At 39.3% G+C, this 18,772-nt stretch overlaps 1 protein-coding gene across 5 annotated transcripts in view; it reads left to right on the top strand.

The window, feature by feature from the left end:
* IL31RA (interleukin 31 receptor A) overlaps positions 1-18,772 on the top strand; it is an 83,685-nt gene that overhangs the window by 63,502 nt on the left and 1,411 nt on the right. For 3 of the 5 annotated variants that reach the window (XM_075183475.1, XM_075183458.1, XM_075183448.1), the window contains 6 exons: positions 4,011-4,193; positions 5,038-5,139; positions 5,256-5,402; positions 9,481-9,618; positions 12,184-12,277; positions 16,417-16,495. In XM_075183475.1, the coding sequence (XP_075039576.1) occupies positions 4,011-4,193; positions 5,038-5,139; positions 5,256-5,402; positions 9,481-9,618; positions 12,184-12,277; positions 16,417-16,495 (743 nt within the window). Of the gene's footprint in view, positions 1-4,010; positions 4,194-5,037; positions 5,140-5,255; positions 5,403-9,480; positions 9,619-12,183; positions 12,278-16,416; positions 16,496-18,772 lie in introns of those variants that run through there. The other 2 variants (XM_075183468.1, XM_075183483.1) reach the window with 2 other exon arrangements.

Here is an 18,772-nt window from a genome sequence, read left to right as displayed (position 1 = left end):
GAAGAGAAGCAGATGGGAGAGCACATAGGTGGGGACGAGGTAGCATGGGGAGGGGGGTTTGAAGGAGGAGGAAGGGTCAGTAGCTATGATGTCTCTTTAACTTTCAAGAACAGTAGGTTGTGTTATGTTGATAGGTGTGGAAAATAAAGTGAGATTCAGGGCACCCAGTAAGATTAATCTTGGGGAAGTTATGATGTTACCAGGGGATTGCTGTTGTTATGGAGGTACCAGAAATCCTAAACTTTATGGAAATGTTTAACTGTATCATGGAGTAGACTAGTTATATACTCCATAGAGACTGAGTGCCAGATTCTATTAATGATCACATCTCTGGAAGGTTGTGATGATTTCTTCTAGTCATTGCCAATTTTGGAGCTTAACTGTGCTGTACATATAATAGTATATCAGAAAATGTATCTATTGAGTAACGTAATCAATGGGTACTTGGGTAATTGGATATTAGTAACCTGAGTAATCGGGTGTAGTAGGTTTAGTCATCCCCAAAGCCGGGGAATTATTGGGCAGTCCCACCAGGTATGTAAAAAGGTTCCTCTTTTCCCACACTTTCACCTACACAGTTTGGATATATGGGGATATATGGTTTGTAATTTAGTGAGAACCATGTACCATCTGGTGTATGTTTTGTAGGTATTCTCTCAGACAACAGTATTGATAGCAGATTTTGCGATATGATGTTGATGTTTTCTTTCATACACTGTCCATAGGGAATCACTGGGAAGTTCTTTGTGGAATAAAAACTTTATATTAAACTGTGCAGTTATATCACATCTTGCATGTAACTCCAACATGAGAGGAAACTAGAATATCTTTCAAATAGTCTGTGATGACTTTCTCCAGCTAATGGACTAACTAGTCTATCTGCCTTTTTGCTCTTGTTTCCTTATTAGGCAATTGGGTATCTGTAAAGTTAAGTGCTTTTTCTGGGTTGCTTTCCATGTTATCCTGTGTAAGTTATTTTTTGCGCTGATATTCATCCATGAGTTTGGTTTTTATAAAATTTAGTGTCAGTTCTGCTTTCTAGAGCATTTATCCGTAAACTGTAAGTGTCCGGTAAACTGCACAGGAGTATGGCTACTATGTGCATTCTATATCTCCACCTATAGATCTGAGCTGTGATACAATTTCTAGCAATCTATTCATATGCTCTTGCATAGTCTTTCCTTTGCTAAGTCTCATTTGGTACAGTTTTCTTAGCAGAAATAATTTGCTGTTTAAAGTAAATATTTTATGTTGTGCATCCCACATATCCTTAGCAGTATTCTCATGTCTTATATAAATTAGCTGATCATCCTCAAGTAGTACACTTATGGTTTGCACATGTCTTTCTGGTTTTATTGTTACAGTCTTGATTTTTAATCTCTCATCTGTCTGTGATTATAACTTCCCACATATCATCTTTAGACCACAGAATTTCAATTTTAAATTACCACAGTTGATACTTAACATTAAACAGCTTGGTAACTTGCTAGTCTAAAATCTGTGCTTCTTGCAATTTTCTTCCTCTTTTGTATATATTTATTCCCTCTGAGGTATAATACTTGGTTACTTACATACAGATTCTCTCAGAGATGTTTCTTGTATCTAGGTCCTTGTGACTGAATTCCTGCTGCTTGTATGTCTGGGCCTCTGGTTTTTGGGTGCCATATGCTTTTGTCTGGGCTTCTTTATGCTTGTGTGTAGGCCCATAACCTGTTGCAGATTGTGCTTCTTTCATACACTATTCATAGGCACACACTGGGAAGTTCTTTGTGGAATAATAACTTTATATTAAACTGTGCAGTTATATCAGCGTACAGACAGAACACATATTGCATGTAATTCCAACATGAGAGGAAATTAAATTTACAACAGAGTACATTACAATAATACAGAGTGACAACACAATAACACATTTAGGAACAGCTCCACCTGCAGTCCCTCCACTGTGATCACTCAAGTAACATTAAGTCTGAATCTGTTGTAGTATCTTAACAGTCGATTGAGTGATCATCTATACTGTTCTAGCGATATTACAAGATCTGTTCCCACTCCAATTCAAATAGCTCCTCACATTGATAGACAGGAGGCAGGGTAGAGCTATTCAACAGTGAAATTTTACCCCGTCTTCCAGGATTATAGCTACATGACTATTGTGCATTTTAATAGGTATTTGAGATAAAAGTCTGCATTGGCTCCATTTAAAAACAGAATGAGTGAAGAACTTAGCAATAGTTTCATTTTTTATTCTGCAATGTTCTTCAGCAATTGACAGAGATAAATGGAGAATGCATTGACCAAAAAATGAGGTCCAGAAGGACCCCTCTTTTCAGAGAAATAGATATAAGAGAGCCCGACTATAGTTTGACAAAACAAACCTGAACAAGCCAAATTTATTCTGAGAGACTGTCCTGTAGACAGATGAGACAAAAATTTGAGTTTTATGGTAAGGCACATTATCCCTATGTGTGCAGAAAGTAAAATGAAGCTTTCAAAGAAAATAACACCTTCCCCATAGTCAAACATCTAGGAGATTCAGAGGTGTTTTTTTGGTTGCTGTGCTGCGTCTAGCACTAGGTGCCTTGAATATCTGCATGGCATTCTGAAATCTGGTGATTACCAGGCCATGGTGGCACGCAATGGTGACCCCAGTGTCAGAAAACTGGGTCTCTGTCAAGGTCTTCTAGCAGGACAATGACCCCAAACACACTTTAAAAAGCACCTAGGAATTGTTCACGACAAGATGCTGGACTGTTCTGAAGAGTCCAGCAATGAGTACAGATCTAAATCCTATAGAACACCTATGGAGAGATCTGAAAACAGCAGTTAGTTGAAAGCATCCTTCAAATCTGGGAGAACTGGAACAGTTTGCACAAGAAGAGTGGACCAAACTGCAAGGAGATGGGTACAGGATGCTCATCCATGACTATAGGAAGTGGTTGTTTTGACAAAAGGCTGTGCTACCAAATATTAAGTCTATAATCTCAATTGTGTCAATGCCACATATGTGCTACATATTTACACAGAAAAAGATACTGTCAACCAGCAGGTAACAGACACAACAACTTCTTACTTGTGTTTTTATTGTTTACATCACAAATGACACAGCATTGTTTTGTCAGGATGACACCAGGAGACCCTAACTCTGGCTAGACACAGTCCTCCTGCCTAGTCACTGGCCAACTAGCTGGCATTGGTCACCCTGCACAATAGAACAATACTGGTTTTAATACAAAAACCCCTCTCTTTAGTCTAATTACCGCATTAGACCATGTCCTCTATTAGTGTATGTTAAACCTTGCAGTCTCGCTCTGTAAGAATTTAACCCTTTCTGCAGCAATTACCTGCAGACACTTTGGGATCTCTCCTCGCCCCATGTAAGAGAGGAGTGGCAAATAACCCTCTTTGCCACAATACATATATAAAATAAAATACAATTCAGAACTGATTAAATATCAAAATAAAATTATAATGCTTTGTATAACAGGAAGTTGTAAGTTCTAAGGCACCCTCTACTTTGGCGTGCAACCATCCTAGATATTAATTCGTGCTTTATCACCCTGCTAATAAAACCATTTATTTCATGGGGAAAATATTTAAATAAATCTATCCAAAAGAAGGGATTTTGGAAAAAGTCAAGCTCTAAAAACAGAGTGAGTTGGGTGTTAACTCACAGGGCTGTTATGTAAATAGTATTTCCAGAAGTTCCTCCTCCTTTTGGAGAGGGTTATTTAAATAATTTTACCAGGGATCATTTAATTATTGCTTCTCTAGAGAGACTGTTTCTATTGCTGACCAAATTTTTAAGAGAATACAGGAAGAAACGGATCAGAAGACCTGGAATGTGTCCTATGCTCTTGTGTCCCCATAGGTGGAGACATAAACACACAGGGCTGCTATGTAAATGCGATTTTTTTTCATACAACCCTTTTACTTTTGGAAAGTCTAATTTGAGATAATGGGAAGATAATGGTTATTTTGACAGTTTATTATGAACACATTGTATTTTCCAGCTAAGAATCTGCTTGATAACGTTCAGATATCAACAGGGAGTGAGAACACGACTGTGACCTGGAATGTTACAGATTGGAGAATCCAGAGATTTGTAGTAGAGTGGTGTGTAGATATGGAAACAAGTCCTTGTATTCTATTCTTTCAGTTTGTGGAGAATACATCAGAATGGACAGGTGAAAAAGGTACCAGCTTCTCCTTGATTTATGTCTATCAGTTCATGGAAAATGAATGAAACGTGTTTAGCTTAGATCTTTAGGTATGGATCATTATAGAAATTAATCCATGAGTGATAAAAAAAAGAGCAGCTAAGAAAACCAGCCTAATGTGCTATTAGCAGCTCAATAGTAAAATGTTTATCCAAATTTAGGAAAAATAATACAAGTGTGGACTTCTTTCCTATTGTCTATAATTCTCTTATATGCTTTTATGACTATCATAAAGGTGGCTATCCATACGTTAAAGTGTTACCCACAGCGGAGGCAGCCAATTTGTGGGGTTCACCAATAATGCAGCCCATTAATTCTCTAGGAATTAGTGACATCACTGAGGTATGAACATTTTGGGCCTCATGCCTTAGTGGTGTCATTAGTTCCTAGTGAACTTCTAAGACTGAACATTGGCTTTGCCCATAATCTTACTAGCAAACGCTAAACTATTTCATAGTTAAGAACAAGAAACTCAGTATTCCAGAAATGCTTAACAGTAACCTGGTGTATATAGTTGCACAGTCTCCCACCTACATCGAAGTTGTGAGCAAAACCCTGACTTCGTTGTTCATAGCCGGTCAGCTGTCTTTACTGTTCGTTATTTTTGCAAAGACAAGTTCACCTTTGGTGTCTCACATCTGCAAATTGGCGCCAAGTTCTCTTTTGAAGACCATTAGCTTTCATGAGCCATTTGATTTAAAACAACAATGTGTGTACACATAGCCTGTTTACACACAAAGTTATGCTGATGTGTTGTCAGTCTCTGAAGTATCTGAGAAATATCTGTAGAATTGTTTATTTTATTGCTTCTCTCCCATAGGAGTCTTCAAACCGTATAAACGTTACAGGCTTTCAATTAACCCTATATTAGAGGAAAGGGTGGAAGCTCCACATACTACATATTTCTATTACAAGGAAGGAGGTATGACCATATTTTATTAATCTGATTTTTATTCAAGGGGCAAGATGTACTGTACAAAGGATGTCATGTGAAATTCTAGGGCTATTAATATATTATGTATCCTGTATTAATTATAGCTCCCCTTCGTGGACCTAATGCCAAAATAGAGAACATAGGCAAAACTGAAGCAACAATAAAATGGGATCCAATCACACAGGATGAAGCAAATGGCTTTTTAACTACATTTAGTATTGTTTATAAATCTCTTAATGAGCATGAATCTGGTAAGTAGATGTATCTATCCAGAAAATTTGTTTTATAAACCCTGTGTGATGGTTCAGAGTTTTGTGATTATATACCAGAAAGAAAAACACTGTATATTGCCTGCAATTTATGCATTTCAATTTTTTTTCCTAGTCTTGGTCACTTACTATCTAATTAGATTGTACGCTCCTTTGAGCAGCGTCATCTCTCCTCCTGTCTTCACCACTTTTAACTGTGCTCTCCAGCTACTTAGCCCTCCCCCTCGAGGACCCTCTTCCTCCCATCCCCTCTCGCTCCCTCCTCTCCCCTCAGGGTGTCTCTCTGTCATCCGTGCCCTCCCTCTTGGGCTCCGTCGTATGCAGACCTTCCCCTCTCCCCTCCCCCGCCCCTAGCTGTGCTTTGAGCTCACTGAGTTACTGTGCTTATTGTTTACTGTACTGTGCTGTCTCACCTCGTATTGTAATTTCATTTGTCCCTGTACGGCGCTACGGACACCTAGTGGTGCCCTATAAATAAAAATTAATAATAATAGTAATAATTTAATAGACTGCAGATTAGGCAGATTATGGGCTCACCAATAAGACTGTGTCTTGTCCTCTTTCCTTACTCCTCTCCTTCTAAACTGAAGCAATCCTTATTTTATAGGCAAAAGTGGTTTTCCGTAATGAAATTACTTTCACCAAGACCTTCATATCATCAAGATAGATATTATTAGTTATAGTTATTTTTAGTTGTCTGAGGATATAACCAAACATTACTCTATGGGAAAATTTTATTCCAAGGGTAGAGTTAACTGTTCTGTACCCAATGACTATGGAAATATAAACAATTCTACCAGATATAAAACACACAAAAGGACAGAGAGATAAAGCAATATATTTATTAACAATTGCAGTAGCACTTTCTTAAACCAATACATTATGTTTGTCGGAAGGTGGATGTCGGGATGCTAGGGCATTTGAGAATAGACTCACATAGTAGCCCTGGTACTTTGGCCCAAACAGGCAAAGAGAAGTGAAAGATACAAAAGTATCTTTATTATATATAATACAAATAGAAACAACAGCAGTATGTAAGACAATAGTATTAAACAATCACCAACACCCAGAAACATTCCACAGCATTCCAGAGACTACTGTATATACTGTTAGCCTCTATTAAGTCAATGAAAATCCCTTATCTAGGCCAAGTTGTAATATTATCAGACCAAGCGATAGTCTCAAATGTGTCCTGATGCAGGAAACCACAAGATAGGTACACCAGTTCTCTGAGAGTTAATTGTTTGTCCAGGCAAGTTGTTGTTTTGCAAACAAAGGCCCATATTACATATTCCGACAATATCTTATACGTATGAGTTGAAGCCGGACAAAGTTGTAGTTTTAGCAGTTTAGGCCAAGCTGTAATTTTGTAAGTGATCCTGATACATTTTCTATAGTTACCCCAACAGTGGTACAACAGCACGCTGAGAGTACTATAGGTCAAGTTGTTATTTCGAATGTTATTAGCGATTTGCTAAAAGTCCAGCTGTATATTTTTACCTTCCTTTTGAAGACAGTGGTCCTGAGGCAGTTACCTAAACAAATATTTATTCGGAAATCTGTTGGAATAAAACTCCCAGCCAAGCTGTTAGTCCCATAGACTTACAATATAAGTTCATCAGTCAAGCTGTAGCTTGCATTCCTGTGTCTTGCTGGTCCCGGCTACTCAGCCATAAGCTTTCTACTGACATGGTAAAAATCGGAACCCTATTCTCCCTACTCCTGTAGGTTCATTAGGCAGACAGAGACTTGAGCAACTCCTGATGGCATAGAAACACTGGTTGAAGATATTCAGTGCACATTGTGACTCAGATGCATAGTTGTAGGCAGGAACACTGAGTCAGAACACCCCTGGACTCCCTTGTATGGCTCTTTTAAACTGTGAATTTCCAAGGGTGAAACCCCACTTTGCAAGGCCATCATTTATGAAGTCCTTAGGGGTTGACTAGGGGAGTTCAGTGATGTCAGCACCATGTTGCTTTCCCCTCTACTGGGTTGGTGATGACTTGTACAGTATAGTTTGAGGGGGAACAATGGTTGTTCAAGCTGGTTGATGAGTGGGCTTGAGAGGGTTTATTGATGGAGCCTCTCTGTTTTAACCCCTCCCATGCTTTTGTGATGTGGAATGGGCTTCAGCAGATCCAAACTTCCTGCTCTTATCAGGAAATGGGGATGTCATCCGGTCACGATGAAAAACCCAGAGGGACACATGGAACCCACCTGGCTCCATTTAAGACTATGGAGGATAGGTCAAATCTCAGATGGCTCGCTGCACAAATGGGAGGATGAGGGTAACTAAAATGTTCAATTACATAGGATGTAGGTAGAAAAAAAGTGTCCAAAACAATGAATCATAAACAGATACTTTCATAAGTGACAGATGGGAGATGGTAGTTGTAGTCCCATCTCGTCACATTGGAAATCTCAATTAAGAAACTGCTTAGTCGAGTACTTGTGTCTCTGTGCATCAACGTGAGAGAACGGGTTTCAGGAATCTTTGTGCAAATTCTAAGCAGGGAAGGGCTGGCAAATGTTAGCCCGGGGGCAAGATTCGATTCAGCAGCCTATTAGGAACATTTTAAAAAATGCAAGTGATCCAGTGAGCCAGCCCAAGGTAACCCATTATGAGACCAGCCCGGTGGTTAAATGCCCCCCCCCCCCCCCCCACTGCCCCCCAGGCCAGACTGTCCTTGATTCTAAGACAGTTATGAGTTACAGGTGGATCCTGTACCACAATCGGCCTGGTGATCCTTCAGTGACACCCCACGCTCTATACTGCCAGTCTGACTTATTCTGTACTTTGTCTCCTCTGCACAATACAGGGAGGTCACATAGCACATCTAATCAGAGGAGAAAGAGGGGAAAAGGATTGAGTGTAGTGTATTGTGTGCAACATGTTCTCCCTCCTTTCTCTTTGGGCTCTGGAATTAATTAGTGACTAATTAGGTTACTAGATTAGTTCTGGGTAGCCATCGGTTTCCCCCAGTGACTGGATGCATGCAGGGAGGTCTGATTGGCACATGGGGGTGTTTTGGACTACATGTGGGATCTGAGGGCATATGAGGCATTTTATGGAAGTGGGAAGTCTGAGTGGCAAGTGAGGGCATGAGGTCATGTGAGGGTATGTAGGGATATTTTGTGGCAAGTGGGGATATAAGAGTAAGTCGGGGTATTTTGTGGCATGTGGGAGGTCAGAGGGCATGTTGAAAATGTTGGAGCATGTGTCTGAAGCGCATGTGGGGGCATTTTGAGATGAGTGGTGGTGGGGTAATGGAGATCATATTTTTTTTACTGAAATTAAAGTGTGGCCCTTCTTAAGGTTGAAGTCCACACATGTGGCCCTTGAAGTTTATCAACTTGCCCATGACTGATCTAAAGACATCCTTTTTCATTATGAGATATCAGGATAAATGTTTATTTTTGCACTGACTGACCACGATGATGTAAATAATATATTAATGAAGGGAGCATGTAGGGCTTGATTCATTAAGGAAAGTAAAACAAAAAAATGAGTAACTTTGCACCTTGGCAAAACCATGTTGCATTGGAGAGGGAGGTAAATTTAAAATGTGGGGACAAATTTATAGTCGTGAAAGGGCATGTCCTAGATCGAGTTTAACTTTCAGTGCAAATATTAAGCTATCAAGGATTTGTGTGCTACCTGAATAGCAGCCAGTATTTAACTTATGTGCAAAATAATAAACTAATTTGCACCCCTTGCATTGTAACATGGTTTGTCCAGGAGAAAATGTACTCTTTTTTTGCCTTACTTTCTTCAATGAATCAGGCCCAAGGTGTTCAAGTACAAGATGACAGGGATGGGAAATGGAGGCTATAGGAAAGTCTAATTCCTCTGAAACTTAAACTGAATCCAGGACAGCCGGTGTCTTTTTGGAATTTCAAATACTTTTATCACAAATAAAGCATACAAGCTGATAACGAGTAGCTGGGTTTGTGGATGCGCAATCTTTTCATAAAAGAAACAAACTACACTGCCAGTGATAACATCTACAGATTAGACATGAGTGAAGTACATGTTTTTTTCTTTCATCTTTTCTAGTTGTTACAGTGGATAGTCATGTCTACAAATACACTCTACAATTGCTGCCAAACCGTCTGTACATTGCTTATATTGTAGCAAGCACCCTGGCTGGGAATACAAGCGGAGAACCTGTTCAGTTCAAAACACTAAAATATAGTAAGTTATTTCTAAACATATATTTAATGCTACATATGTTTCCAATGTGACACAGGCTTTCTGCTCACATGCTGAGTATAATATTTATAAAGTTTTCCGAAGTTATATTGTGTTCTAAGTGTAGTGCTGATACCTCCGGTGCCTGTTGAAGGGAGTAAATATCTATTGGTGCTGTCCTTTATTATCCACGTTTACAGGACAGTATTACATTCTCGTTTGTTGCTCTACTACCTAGTAATGGGACCTAGAAACAGCCAATAGAAATGTCTCAGTTTCTGAAAGAGAGATAATATACAACATGGTGAACTAGACAAGATATGTATTCATCTTGGCAGAGTAATTATCAACAATTATAGATAGAGCATAAGACATAAAATATGCACACTAGGCATTTGAGACTTGGGGGTAAATGTATTATACTCCGATTTTTTCAAGTCGCCAGAAATCGGCGACTTTGCAGCTAAAATTTAAAGCGGCGATGGCTTGTAAAGGCAACAAGCCATCGCCGCTTTAAATTTTAGCTGCAAAGTCGCCGATTTCCGGCAAGTTGAACGAATCGGACTTTCATACATTTACCCCTTGGAGTTGGTCACCCCTAGAATATGGCAGCTAGCCATCAATACATTTTCTGATGGTCACTAAAATTACTATTAATTACATACAAAATTTAACACACCAATGACTGTGGATGCAATGGACCAATGTGGATGCACGTAGGCAATGCACAGTAATGTTGTACTGAGGTAGAGGCAGGCACATTCGTCCGATTCAAGCTCTGGGCATCTCTTAGGTGCGTGTTTTTTAGCCGTATCATTTATACCAGCTACAGGGCAGATGTTAGTGCTGACTGATAGTAATAACTGACACGTATGGGTGCCAAGACATTTGTTTGCAATTAAGAGAAACTATGAAAATGCATTTTATGTACAGTACCCATTTAGAACATCCTGAATTATGTATTTCATGTGAAAAAAATGTAAATGCAATTTATTTATGATAATAGTATCAAGAGTGGTCAATTTATTCTTTTGAGGGTTTTTTTTTTTTTGCATGCGTTCATGGAACATTGTATTGCACATGCATATCCTGCAGTGTGTTCTGCATATGGCAAGTAACGTACAGCCAGATCGTACTTATACCCATTGTGGCAAAAAGGGCAGTTTGCCACATACTGTTAAGGGAGAGTCTCATACTTTCTCTGGGAGTCTGTAGGCTCATAAATAGCTCACTTTGTGTTGTGGGTGGGGGGGACCGACGCCAGACAGTGGCCGGTGACTGGTGAAGTTACCGAGTGTCTAGCAGGATCGCGGGAAATTGTGAATACTTTGTTTCGTTGCTGGAACTACACCTATTGCTGACTGTGACATCCTGACATCTCTGAATAAAGTACAGCAAAGTAGTTACAAAAAATCTGTGTGAGCATCCTATGTGTGCCTTGTTTGTCACACATATTCAAATGGGAATGTTTCTTGAGATCTGCATAAAATTGAATACAGATGGACATGCGGGCACGGTACATTCGATTTTTTTAAACACAAGCTGCGTTCACATTACATTCCAAGATGAATCGGGCCCTATATGTGATGTGCTCTATGTAACCGAGCCTAATGTACATTGGCTATTAGTACCTGAAAGGATATGGGTCTTTTTATTTTTGTTAGGTCCTCAACATGCCCCATACCTCATTAAAAGCTCTCAATATTGATGACCTCTGCATAGCACAAACATTGGCTGATAAAGTCTCAAAGCAGAACACTTCATTTTAGCTTACTGTAGCCCTGGCCGCTTTTTATCTAGCTTTAAACTAAAGTTGTACAGGAAGCCTGGGGCCTCTGTGCTTACCCTAAGGTTGTACAGCTATGAAGCCTGGGGACTCTGTGCTTACCCTAAGGTTGTACAGCTATGAAGCCTGGGACCTCTGTGCTTACCCTAAGGTTGTACAGCTATGAAGCCTGGGGCCTCTGTGCTTACCCTAAGGTTGTACAGCTATGAAGCCTGGGGCCTATGTGCTTAACCCTGCTCTATATGCCAGCACTTCAGATTTTCAGGAGTGTAGAAAATTCCTATTGTTGTCCTATATCTGGATAAAAATAAAATAAGGTTCAAATTGAAACTATAAAATGTAGCAAATCATTGTTATGTATGAAATGTAAAAAAATCACTTGAAATAAACATTTCGTAATGGACACAAATTGTGAAATAAGCACTTTCTTGTGCAATGCTTGTTCTAGTACGACCTGCATCCTTCTTCACACCATCTATTTCCTGGTGCTATGTGGGAGTATATGTCTGTCTTCCTTGATCATTGATTGCCAAATGTTTATCTTAGCTTGTGTAAGGCGTCAGTAAATGTTGCATCAGGCACTATCTCAGGCAGTAGAATTGTTGGCCAATAATTATTAACATTAAAAAAAATAACTATTAAAATATAGCATTATGTCATTGTATTATAGTAATAAAAAATTCTTATATGCATTCTAGATTTGAAAATTTTTTTTATATCCTAAAGTATAATTGGTTTCTATAAGCTCTTGTTAAAGATCTACCAATTTATTCTCAAATAAGACAATAAAGAGATTGGCAGTGTGACTGGAACAGTGGGAATATGTGTGATACTTCTCGTGGTCGCTGGAATTACATATGTGCATAAGAAAGAAAAGTAAGTAGCAACTTTCATTTGTTTTGATTTTAGTCACATATAATACCAGCAACCTTAGCTCTTAGCTTATATTCTATTAACTGCTTTTTTCAAAAACATAAATAAACTAGTAAGCTGTAATCCAAATCAAAGCTATGCTGAAAGTTAGCTGGGAATGTGTGATTTCATTCCATGTGTACAGCGAAAGGGTTAAAATGATGCAATGTTTAGAAATACAGAAACGTAAAGCTGTGATCACATACACTGCGTTCACTTTAAAAACGTAGTGCAGCAACTTTTATTATTCATTTCTCTTTATTGTCATGCTGTGTACGCATTCAGTTGAGGTGTCCTGAGATGGTGAACAATTATTCAGAAGTCACCAGCATTTTCTAAGCATTGTGCAAGTTGCCAGCTCATAACAATGGATATGATCAAGCAGGGGGTGGCTGGCAGACTTTAGCCCGGGGGGCAAGCACACAGCACTGGCCCATAGGTAGCGGCCCGTCCTTAAAGGGTGATTTTCGATACAATATATCTTTATAAATATATAAAACAAAGCTATTTTAGTGTTGCTTTTCATTAATTTATGGCACCATTTTTTTTTACACACTTGGCTGATTATAATGGGGTATATTTATCATATTATAGCAATAGATTATTTAATATAGTTCTATTGCAGTACTGAACACAGGGACTAATTTATCAATGTGCAAAGATCCCTTTTACTTTAAAGAACTGATGTTTTAGCCAGCAAAAGGGCTTAAGCAGAGCACTGGGTGTCAATCTGACACACTGGCCCAAAGCTGGGTTGAGGCTCCGAGGGGCCTGGGGCTCTTAGGGGCACCCCTCCCTTATGATGTAACATGGTTATCATTTTAGACAAACACACAGGCAATACTGTTAGTTGCACGCAGCTCTTCCTTCACAAGCAGTACAGTGTGACGCGGGACCTCCCAACTGTCCTTGCAGTCGCACCAAATCCTGACTAAACGAGACAGTCACACAATTTTAGGACTGCCCCACCAGGTGAATTCACAATCTAAGCAAATTTGAACAAAATAACCATATGAATGAGAAGCAGTCAGCCATTACTGAGTCAAGAAACAATAGTTGAACACTGATATAGGAACAACTTGTGGAACACTTAAGAAGTTATTACAAAGAAAAGAACACTAATTTTCTCTAAATAAAGTTTAACATACTTTTTCATTTTATTTTCTTTTGAAGCATATTTACATTATTTTTAATAATTAGTTTTTTTTTATATTTTGCAATTATATTTAATTGGGACTTATGAGTTAGATTATATTTTGTGTATATTTATAATGAATAATATTAAAGAATCATACATTTAGATTTATCTGATATTACTTTAGAATTAGGACGATTTCAAATGATCTATCTTCAGTGCATGTTATGTGTTTTCAGGACTGCACCCCTCACATAATATAGAATATGACTTTTTAATGTGATTCTTAACTCTGTTTACCTGCACTGGAATAGAATTAACAGCTATGCAATTTAGCAGATATTATTATTCTAATACTTTTTTTCTATTGGGATTATTTATTGCTTGTAGTTTTGAGTTTAATTCTGATAAAAAGTTAGCGACATCCTTTGTTGCTACTAGAGATGGGCGGGCTCCGCTCCCCGAGAACCGAACCCATCCGAAATTTGGGTATCCGAGTACCGAGCCGAGTAGGCTCGGTACTCTCCCGCCCGCTCGTAATCCAAATCGAGGCCGAACGTCATTGTGACGTCGTCGGGGCTCGGTTCTCGCGATACTTGAAGATTATAAATACACGCCTCCACAGCAATCCATCGCCATTTGACAGAGGGAGAGAGCAGGGTGTAGTCACAGGCTGATTAGAGCAGGGACAGAGAATACAATATTCTGATTCCAATTGTGCTAACAAAATCACTAGAGAAGAGAGGAGGATAGAGGGTTTTTTTTCTATCAATATTTGGCACTCAAAGTGCTTTTTGGGTGTCCCCCATTATTTTGCCTAAATATTTCTGGCTGTCAAAATTACTATCTGTCAGCAGTATCTACCAAATTATTTTGAGCACTACAAGTGCTTTGGGCTTGGAATGGATTCAAAGCAGTCCACATATGAGCAAAATGAGTAACCAGGTTCTGTCACCGAACTGAGCATGATTATTTCTGAAGGCGGCCCTGGTGGTATGTCTAATCGTGAGCATTCTGTTAGTGTAACCATAAAGAAGAGCCCTTTCAGCAGTTCTGCTGATGTGTACCTGAACAACCCGAGTCTAGCCAGTGATACACAAATTGAGGATGCCACTTTGGAATTAGAAGAGGATGAGGGGGAGATTTGTGTAGGCGACGAGGGCACTAATGATGATGTTGATGATTATGATGCAGACAGATACCAAATTGCCTTTCTCAATTTCTATTTATATTCTAGATTATATAACAGCTGAATAGTTTTCTATTTTACTCAGAGTGGAGAGGGGATCTTATGCAGACAGATACCAAACTGCCTTTGTCCATTTCTTTGTATATTTGAATTTCTAGTTCTACAGTCTATGCAGGCTGCTTTTTTTTCTATTTTACTACAAGTGGATGGGGGGGGGGTCTGATGCAGACAGATACCAAACTGCCTTTGTCCATTTCTTTGTATATTCGAATTTCTAGTTCTACAGTCTATGCAGGATGCTTTTTTTTATATTCAACTACAAGTGGAGGGTGGGGGGGGGGGGGGGGGGGCATAGATAGCCACCAAACTACTGTGGTCCTTTTAATTTTACTTTCTAATTCCACATTCTGTGCAGGCTGCTTTTTTTTATATTCAACTACAAGTGGAGGGTGTAATATACACCCAAAGACGATGTCTACATTGCCAATAATCAAAGATGGAGGAGGTAGACAACCAGGTTTGTCTGTATAATTTGCATACAAGTGTTCAAATTTAAGGACGGCCTACCAGGGATTAAACTGTTTTTTTCATAATTTATTAGCTTTAGAATTACCTCACTTATCTAAGAAACTGGTGGAGCACTAAATTAGGTTATACCAAAACCAAACAAAACCAAAACACGAAGGTAATCCAGATCCAAAACCAAAACCAAAACACAGGGGTCAGTGAGCATCTCTAGTTGCTACAGACTTGCAAATGCCAAAAGGATTGCTAAACTTGTACAGAAAGTATTATTTAGAGCAGGCCTGTCCAACCTGCGGCCCTCCAGATGTTGTGAAACTACAAGTCCCAGCATGCCCTTCCAGCTATCAACAGGTTGTCTACTGGCAAAGCATGCTGGGGCTTGTAGTTTCACAACACTTGGAGGGCCGCAGGTTGGACAGGCCTAATTTAGACGCATAGAGAAGACAATATAGAACATCCACACCAGGGGCCTGATTCATTAAGGATCTTAACTTGAGAAACTTCTTATTTCAGTCTCCTGGACAAAACCATGTAACAATGCAAGGGGTGCAAATTAGTATTCTGTTTTGCACATAAGTTAAATATTGACTGGTTTTTAATGTAGCACACAAAAATCAACTTTAAATTTCAGTGTACAAATAAGCTATCAAGTATTTGTGTGCTGCATGAAAAAACAGTCAGTATTTAACTTATGTGCAAAACAGAATACTAATTTGCACCCCTTGCATTGTAACATGGTTTTGTCCAGGAGACTGAAATAAGAAGTTTCTCAAGTTAAGATCCTTAATGAATCAGGCCCCAGGTGAAGATCCAGAATTTGGAATCTGGAGCTGACTTAATAATTTGCTTCTAATTGTATATATCATTAATCAATAGTTTACCTTGAAAGAAAAAAAAATCCTACAAAATTTTATCAACCTGAACATGGACTGTAAAAACAGCACTGCTGTATATTGCGTGTATTGGCCTGTGAGATTACATTCCTTTCTTCTAGGATAACAATACATTTCCTTTCAATGTGATGTTTGTATAGATTCCATTACAATTGTAACTGGCCAAAAACAGTTACTAGAGATATGTAATAAAATCCAAGAGTAAATTGTAGGAGGATGTTTGCGATTATGGAAAAGCTACAAACATGATGATCCACATTAGTCAGCTTAATCGAATAATCTCATTATGTAAAAACAACTTACCAAATCAGATCAAAATCATATTCACAAAGATTTTTAGACCAATTCTGGTATTTTACAGGATAAGGCAGCTCTTTTGGCCGAATATACCCGATCCAACGCAAAGCAGTATCGCAGAATGGCCATCAAAGTGGTCCCAGGTAATTTATGGGCATTTTGTTTGTTCAATGTTTAGTAATGTATCACTTGACTTTGGACAGATGCTTAATGATCATGAGGGACAACAGTTTCATCATCGTCTCTGACACTTTCCTTTTTAAATTGCTTTCTGATAAGAGATTTTTATTAACTTAAACAAATCTGATGTTTACAATGTAAAGTTTATTAAAAGCATTTGTCACATGGGCTCAATGCCACAGGAGGCTGCTGGGCTTGTTTAATACCTCAGAAAATAGTTTTTTGTAGAGAATAACTTGCAGGATTGATTTTTATGGAGTGATAAAGCAGATATTATATTAGAATATATTATATTACAATATATTAGAACATTTATGTACAGCCTGTAAATTTTGCTCCATATCCATATGAATGTCTATAAACATTATATAGGATGCACTGGGCACATGCTGAGTAAAGCTGCTTTGTTTTTTTAAAATATTTTTTTATTCCATTCTGGGCCACTTGACCATTACACAGTGTTCATAATGATCATCTCATATGGAAGATGAGGGCAGCAGGGGTTATCTAGGGCAGCACTGTGGCGAAGTGGTTAGCACATTTGCCTCACAGCGCTGGGGTCATGAGTTCAATTCCCGACCATGGCCTTATCTGTGTGGAGTTTGTATGTTCTCCCTGTGCTTGCGTGGGTTTCCTCCGGGTCTTCCGGTTTCCTCCCACACTCCAAAAACATACTGGTAGGTTAATTGGCTGCTATAAAAAAAAAAAAAAAAATTGACCCTAGTCTCTCTCTATGTCTGTCTGTGTGTATGTTAGGGAATTTAGACTGTAAGCTCCAATGGGGACTGATGTGAATGAGTTCTCTGTACAGCGCTGCGGAATCAGTGGTGCTATATAAATAAATGATGATGATGATCTAAAGCTGAAGAAAGTTATTGGGAAGAGTGGACTACAGCCTTCAAACTAGATCATCTCACTGCTACTTAAAGAACCATTAGATCCAGGTTACACAGCATCAGGAGACATCCTTCAGTCTTAGAAATGGGCCTTGCTAAAGTACAGGCAAACTCCATACACAATCAGTGCAGGCTCTAAACGAACATTGTCCCATTCCTATGTAGTAATCAATCAGCTACATGTAGGACATTAGTACCGCTTATCAGGGCAAACATACAGTAACAGCTGTGGCAGGCGTGCAGATCTTAATATGTGCCATGTATAAATTATACAAAAACACAGACATACTAGTTTCTGGAATATATTTGCCATGACACTAGATACAGTGAGCAGATGATTGGATAGTTTTCTGTCACGGACAAAGATGCAGGAAGTTGTTTTATATAGATCATTGTATATATAGAAGATGATGTTGTTCAGAAATGTCTGGCTACTATGGCTACAGGGGAATCGGAAGCCCTGCTGGGGAAGCAGTGTTTCCACTTGTTAACATTGCAGCAGTCTGTGCAGTGCGCCCATATTACCCATTTCTGGTGCTGCACAGTGTCAGTCACTGAGTGTTTCACCGATAGCCAAATACACTGTTTTAACATGGTGTGACAGAATGGACCGCCTATGCCACCCTGTCTGTTGTTGCTGGGAACCGGCTGGGCTTACCTTGAAACCGTCCCCTTTCGTTATTCCAAATACGCCCCTCCTGTCGCAGTAGGAGGAGCCTGCTGCTACCACTGGATTCCTTTATGGCATCCAGAACCACATTCCTTCTGGGTAACTGTCACTGCTAGGGTACCCCCTTGTTAGTACAGGGCTGGTACCCCTGACCGCTACTATGGACCAGGGTGCTGTGGATGGATCCCCCCTGGCCAGAGCTGTGTAGTGGGCAGAGCGGTGGTACTCGAGATCTGGGATTAGATTTTGGGTCTAATCTGTAGGTCACAGGATTTTCACCATAGAGAAGTTTTCAAAACGGTCTGAAGCAAGTGATGTTTATTTGCTCTCCCAGTGGTTGATCAGGTTAGATGGAACAAGAATCATCATTATCACCATTTATTTATATGGCGCCACTAATTCACTCACATCAGTCCCTGCCCCATTGGAGCCTACAGTCTAAATTCCCTAACATATACACACAGACAGACTAGGGTCAATTTGATAGCAGCCAATTAACCTAGTATGTTTTTAGAATGTGGGAGGAAACCGGAGCACCCAGAGGAAACCCACGCAAACATGGGGAGAACATACAAACTGCTCACAGAAAAGGCCATGCTCAGGAATTGAACTCATGACCCCAGTGCTGTAAGGCAGAAGTGCTAACCACTTAGCCACTGTGCTGCCCATAAGAA

This window comes from Mixophyes fleayi, chromosome 1 (assembly GCF_038048845.1).
Source record: "Mixophyes fleayi isolate aMixFle1 chromosome 1, aMixFle1.hap1, whole genome shotgun sequence".
NCBI lineage: Eukaryota > Metazoa > Chordata > Amphibia > Anura > Limnodynastidae > Mixophyes > Mixophyes fleayi.
Note: the sequence above shows the minus strand (reverse complement) of the source record. Positions and strands in the feature narration are given on the sequence as shown.